We start from the raw sequence: 7,150 nt of genomic DNA, 5'->3' as shown, positions 1-7,150 counted from the left end.
AGGCCCTGCATACGCAGTGCTCCTGGTAAGTGTCCCAGATGGATGGTAGGGAGACCCCTATGATCCTCTCAGCTGTCCTCACAGTCCTTTGTAGGGCTCGACTGCTCCCATACCAGATGGAGAAGCAGCTTGTCAGGATGCTCTCAATGGTACTCCTGTAAAACGTCGTTAAGATGGGAGGGGGGATCCTCGCTTGCCTCAATATTCTTGGGAAGTGGAGTCACTGCTGTGCCTTCTTGTTCAGGGAGGTGATATGAAGGGACATGGACAAGGGGAGGTCATCCATGGTGTGAGCTCCTAGGAACTTGGTGCACTTACCCTCTCTATGGAGAAGCCATGTATTCGCAGAGGGGGATGGTTCGTCTGCACCTTCCCGAGGTCCACAATGACTTCCTTTATCTTCTCTACGTTCAGGCTCGGGTTGTTCTTCTCACACCAATCCACCAGCTGTTCCACTTCCTCTCTATACTCCGTCACGTCATCATGCTTGACATGGCCAACCACCGTTGTGTCATCCGTAAACCTGATGACAGATTTGAGCTGGATCCTGCGACACAGTCACGCGTCAGCAGTGGGCTGAACACACAGCCCTGGGGAGTGCCAGTGCTCAGTGTAATGGGACTAGAGACATTGCTGCCCACATAGACTGATGTGGCTTTACTGTTAAGAAGATTTGTGCTGAGTTGCATTCAAAAACAAGGTCATGGCAGTTGATTTTAAGTTGGCTCATAAAGTTAAAATCTAGGTATGTGCCATTGCAGTTTAGGGTAGAGAAAGTACGTGTTCCTGTTTCATATTATAATCAGCATCATTGACTGAAAAAATCCTCTGGATTTGTTGTTTTCCTTCATTCAAATATATTCTACAACAACAAGTTCTATTGTAAACAACAGGAATTCTGCAGATGCTGGAAATTCAAGCAACAGTTAGTCCTGACGAAGGGTCTCAGCCTGAAATGTTGACTGTACCTCTTCCTAGAGATGCTGCCTGGCCTGCTGCGTTCACCAGCAACTTTGAAGTTCTATTGTAAACCTGATCTTCCTAGCATGCTAATTCATTCCATCTATCCCCTCACTGTTTCAAAATCATTCATGGAGTGAGTGGGCTGTCTAAACTAAAGGAAGAAAGTTAAGACAAAAACTGTTCATTCTGTAATAATTGTAGTATACTTAAAAAAAATGTGTGAGTGTACAATAAAATGCACTTACTCTGTTCCTAATGTTTATATTATCTTCGAATCCACATTAAATAGAATGAGCTTTTGGTCATCACCGATTCTGTTTGTCCTCAGGATGTGTGCGTGCAGTTCAGGTAACGGTGAAGGACGGCCATGTGAATGGAACAGAAGGAGGCAGCGCGACCTTGCTGTGTACATACAAAACCGTGGACGGCGACTCGTCTGATCTGAACATCCAGTGGACTTTCATGCTAAACCAGCTCAGTTCACGCAAGCAGGTAAATGCATCTCCAGTGTCAGAGGTAAAATTCCCGGTTTTGCCATTTGTAAGCACAGTGGAGTGGGAGCTCGGGAGCTCTGCTGCGGGTCCTCCTGGATGGGCTAGGGTAAGGTGATGATGCCTGTATGTCAGCAGCATGTAATAGATACATCTTCAATATATCCATGTGGAAGAAAATGTATGATAACGTGTGTTCTTCTCACCACAACCCCATCTTCCCTCACCAGGATGAGCAGTCTCTACATATGTTTAAGATATAGGAACAGAAGTAGGCCATTTGGCCCATTGAGTCTGCTCCATCATTCAATCATGGGCTGATCCAATTCTTCCAGTCATCCCCACTTCCCCGCCTTCTCCCCATACCCTTTGATGCCCTGGCTAATCAAGAACCTATCTCTCTCTGCCTTAAATGCACCCAATGACTTGGCCTCCACAGCCGCCCATGGCAACAAATTCCACAGATTTACCACCCTCTGACCAAACCAATTTCTCTGCATCTCAGCTCCAAAAGGACGTCCCTCAATCCCAAAGCTGTGCCCCCTGTCCCAGAATCCCCCACCATGGGAAATAACTTTGCCATATCTAACCTGTTCAGGCCTTTTAACATTCTGAATGTTTCTACGAGATCCCCCCTCATTCTCCTGAACTCCAGGGAATACAGCCCAAGAGCTGCCAGGCGTTCCTCATACGGTAACCCTTTCATTCCTGGAATCGTGAATCTTCTCTGAACCCTCTCCAATGTCAGTATATCCTTTCTAAAATAAGGAGACCAAAACTGCGCACAATTCTCTGTGTGGTCTCACGAGTGCCTTATAGAGCCTCATCATCACTGTGTATTCATGTGCCTATCTGAGAGCCTTTTAAATGCCTCTATTTTATCTGCCTCCGCTACTGCCCCAGGCAGCACGTACCAAACCCTCACCATTCTCTATGTGGAAAAACCTGCCCTAACCATCTCATTTAAAGTCCATGAGACCATAAATATAGGAATAGAATTAGGCTATTTGCCCAATGGAGACTGTTGCCATTTCATCATGGCGGTTTCATTTTTGCTGTAGACCCTGATCTCCTGCCTTCTGCCCATATCCCTTCATGCCCCGAGCAATTAGGAATATATCAGCCTTTGTCTTGGGTATACATAGGGATGTGGCCTCTAAGGCCGTCAGTGGTGGCACAGTCCGCGGATTGGCAGCTCTCTGGCTGAAGAGATGACCCCTCATCACCATTGCATGAGGATGCCCCTCTGTTCTGTGACTGTGTCCTCTGGTCCGAGACTCTCTCTTACCGTTTATATACTTAAAAAAGCTTTTAGTATCTTCTTTGATATTAGTCACTAGCTTCCTCTCATAATTCAACTTTTCCTTCCAAATGACCTTCTTAGTTTCCTTCTGCAAGTTTTTAAAAGCTCCCCAATCCTCTATCTTCCCACTAGCTCTGGCTTTCTTATATGCCCTCTCGTTTGCTTTTACTTTGGCTCTGACTTCACTTGTCAGCCAGGGTAGTGTCCTTCTTCCCTTTGAAAATTTCTTCTTATTTGGAATATATCTGTCTGCACTTCCTTCATTTTCGCAGAAACTCTAGCCATTGCTGCTCTGCTGTCTTTCCTGCAAATGTCCCTTTTCAGTCAACTTCAGCCAATTCCCCTCTCATGCCATTGTAATTTCCTTTATTCCACTGAAATACCGACACATTGGATTTCATTTTTTCCCTCTCAAATTTCAATGTGAACTTGATCATATTGTGATCACTGTTCCTTAAGTGTTCCTTAACCTTAAGCTCTCTTATCACCTCTAGATCCTTGATATTTTAGACATTAAGTTAGATTGTACTTAAATCTCTTAAAATTAACAACAAAGTGATGTTTTAAATAGATGCTAGATACACGCAACTTATTTTCAGTTTCAGCTTTGATATCAGTCTGGTGGTTCATGAGAGAGTGTATCCTAAGTGAAGCACATCGGCTGGTCACTGGGACATTACTTCCTCAATTTTGGTTTTCAGTTTCCCTCAAGGCTAACATTGATTTGGACTTCTAAATAAACTTTGTACCCAAGCAGTAGTTTGTAGATTTTAACTTGTAGGTTTAAATTGCACAGATAAATATCTTCACACCTACACAGCCAAGAAGTTACTGCCTTTTGGAATGTTATTGTTTTGACTGATTTGGTTCTAATAGGTAACATCATTCTTCACCACAAATTAGTTTCAAATACTGTAGGTCTGTGCACTCACTTGATCAAAAATAAGGTCATTGTTTAGCATTGTTTTACTGTGATGGTTATTCGCTTTCCAGGGCCAGTGAAGCTTTTTGCTAAACTCAGCTTCCTAGGACAGCTGCATGACCTTTTGAAAGGGTCAGAGTTGTTGGGATAAAGTTAAACTTTTAATAACTATTCTTTGCTCAGAATTTTTGTTATAAACAAGAACTAGTCCCCAAATGTAAATTGCACGTAGCAATCAGTTTGAAGCTGGAGGCACAGCTTTGCAAAGTAAAGTGACCAGGAGTTTTGTCTCCATTAGCCAAACACATGACAATAGACTCTGTCACTTAGCCCGGTTACAAGTTGGGGTGTTTGTATAGTCGGGGGGGGGGGTGTGATGTCAGCCCCTCACAGCAATAACTGTGGATACTTTGGGAACTCTGTAACCTTAAGCTTTAAGATCATCTGTGTGAGTTACTTTTGTCCCAGCAAAGATATCCGGAAAACATCACATACGGATGATATCATCCAGTAGAGAACAGTATAAATACCATCACCCATTTAGGGATTATTAGGAATGACAAGAAGAACAACAGAATGATGGGGTTACAGAAAGAAGAAGTAGAATTCGTTCCTCAACCTTCAGCTTCTGCAACGGACAACTTGTTCGTCTGCAACTTGTTGATATGTTCTGCTAGTTTAGTGGTTGCCAACCCTTTTAAGCCCAAGATCCCCTACCTCAGCCTTAGTGAAAGGCAAGGTCTACCTACTAAATAGTTTAGAGAAAAAACAACTCAGATTGTACTTCCAACTTGAGGCCTTTTATTTGGGCTAATTGTATTTGAATTACATAAAATGCTTTTGTCAAACTTTCAAATTAATTCAACCAAGAAAACACTGTAACTAGCATATCAAACAGGCCATAGCTGTCTTTCTTCAAGAATATTACCATACTTCTTACCTTTTGTAGTAACTTCTACTTTGAAAAAGGACCACTCAACAACTTCATGTCCAAAGGAACAACTTTATCTGGGACGGCAAAACCAATGCAGCGCGGGGGCTTATACACATGTGCGCAGAAAAGACTGAAAGTAAAGCCCCGCAACCTCAGAAACAACCTCTGTTTACAAACAGCTTTCTGTAGCGGGTGTACTGCTATATTACCATTATCCTCATTGGTATTAACTTAGCTTTATAATGCTCACATTACGACACTTCTCCCCCTTTAAATTCCAACATTCCCCAAATGTAAAAGAACTGGGAAGCAAAGAACAGTGGTGTCTTTAGCTTGCGTACCCCTGAAGCTTATACTAGTGTCTCAGTAACAGTTTACCAATACAAAACACCTGAAAAATATGGCAGATTCACCATTCAGTCTAACAAAGGAAAATGTCCATTCGAATATTCAGTCTGTCAGGAGGTTTGCGAGGACGCTGTGCTGCAACGGTTTGTTGACTTGCTGCCTGAGATAAGGAAACGAGGAGCATGAGGAACTGTCAGATGATGTGTGGCTACTGGATTTAGGGCTTCTGACAGACCTAACTGCTAAATTAAATGCACTTAACAATGAGCTCATGGGAAAAGACCGACACCCGCTCCACATTATAAACGCAGTAAATGCGTTTAAGGCCAAGCTTGGTGTTTGGATTTCAAATTTAAAGAATGGGAGGCTGACACACTTTCCCAACTTGGAGAAACTGTTATAGTCCATCAAGAAAAAAAACTGCTTTTCGCCCTGAGCAGTACGATGCTTACCTAGACAAACTGGCAATAGAGTTCGATCGGCATTTTAGGGAGTTAAACGTCATGAAAGATATTGCTGCATTTATTTCAAACCCATTTCTGCCGATCGATATAGAACAAATAGCAGCCAAATTCTAGCAAGTATTTGTTGTGCCAAGTAATATTGAAATGGAAATAATTGATTTGCAAAATGACATCGAGTTTAAAGCAAGATCAAGGGAGGGTGACTTTTGGGGGCTTGTCAGCTGGGAGAAGTTTCCTCATCTCACCACATGTGCACTAAAAGTCAGTGCCTACCTCGGGTCAACTTATCTGTGTGAAATTGCATTTTCACAGATGAAAATTATTAAATCTAAGTACAGGAGCTGTCTTACTGACAGACACCTCACAGACTGTCTCAGACTGGCTGTCTGTAGTTATGAGCCAAATTTCAGGGAACTAGCAGAAAGTATTCAGCCCCAGTCATCACACTGAGTGCAACAGTCATTTTTTATTTATTTATTTTTCATGTTGAAATAAAATTAAATAATGAAACTTAGAATTAAAGGTGTTGTAATGTGAGCATTATAAAGATAAGTTAATACCATCTAGGATAATGGTAATATAGCAATACTCCTGCTATGGAAAGCTGTTTATAAACAGAAGTTGTTTCTGAGATTGCGGGGTTTTACTTCTGGTCTTTTCTGCGCATGTGTGTATAAGCCCCTCCGTCACATTGGTTTTGCTGTCCCAGATAAAGTTGTTCCTTTGGACATGAAGTTGTCGAGTGGTCCTTTTTCAAAGTAGAAGTTACTACATATGACACACATATGTGCTCTAGGGGTAAAATTTGCTTTTGCATCAAAAGGTTTATCAGGCATAATGTATTTGTGTATTTATTTTTCATTTTTTTTCGGGATCTACTGGGAAAGTCTCAAAGACCGACCGGTCGATCGTGATCGACTGGTTGGCAACCACTATGCTAGTTTGTAAGAATTATACCTGTATTTGTAACTCCTTTGTAATTTATAAATCTTGTGTAAACTGAACATATTTTAGAAATTAGAAATCCTTTGTGAGAGTTAAGTGGGTGTTAATAATTATTTGTCTGTATTTGAACGTGCATAATTAAAAATGAAATATCTGTGTTTAAACTATTTCATCAGCTGGAAGCATCTTCTCCTGTAGTGGGGGGGGGGTGTGTGGGGGTTAATTGGTGGTGGGACCCACCACTCAAGCTGTTAGCATTTACAGCCAAACCTGACCCCAGACACCAGACAGGGAACTGAGCTAGCCCTTGAAGAGTAGGTGGATACAGTAGCACCTCCATATAGTAACGGTACCTGTGTATGTGGCTTCAAATCTTCTTTTGAGTGTGGGGCTCTGGACAGGACAATAACGTCACATTACTGAAAGACATTAAGTATCGCAGCAGATAGTACAGGGAAGAGTGATGTGTGTTGCTGAAGCAATAGATTACAGGATAATTTGAAAGACATTATTAAAGAAAAATACTGTTTCCCACTGTTGCTCCCCATCCCTCCACTCCATCTGATCTGCACTCCAGTCTGATGGAATGTAGTGAGGAAGGTTTTCGATTTTACTAAATATAGCAGGTGAAGTGACCCTTTATAGTTCCTAAGCCTTTGTTTCTCACATATATCTTTTCATGTTGAGATGAATTTTAGGTTTCATGACATTTCTATGTTCATGCAATGAGCACTTCTTTATTCTACAATAGGCTGGGATGAGTATGAATGTTTGTTGAAA

At 41.9% G+C, this 7,150-nt stretch overlaps 1 protein-coding gene across 1 annotated transcript in view; it reads left to right on the top strand.

The window, feature by feature from the left end:
* Positions 1-483: 483 nt before the first annotated feature.
* Positions 484-7,150, top strand: part of LOC140203729 (V-set and immunoglobulin domain-containing protein 1-like) — a 31,960-nt gene continuing 25,293 nt past the window's right edge. The window contains exons 1-2 of the mRNA XM_072269764.1: positions 484-571; positions 1,292-1,455. Of these exons, the coding sequence (XP_072125865.1) occupies positions 484-571; positions 1,292-1,455 (252 nt within the window). The remainder of the gene's footprint in view (positions 572-1,291; positions 1,456-7,150) is intronic.

Source organism: Mobula birostris, chromosome 10, assembly GCF_030028105.1.
Source record: "Mobula birostris isolate sMobBir1 chromosome 10, sMobBir1.hap1, whole genome shotgun sequence".
NCBI classification, from domain to species: domain Eukaryota; kingdom Metazoa; phylum Chordata; class Chondrichthyes; order Myliobatiformes; family Myliobatidae; genus Mobula; species Mobula birostris.
The sequence above is the reverse complement of the archived record's forward strand: the minus strand, read 5'-3'. Positions and strand labels throughout refer to the sequence as shown.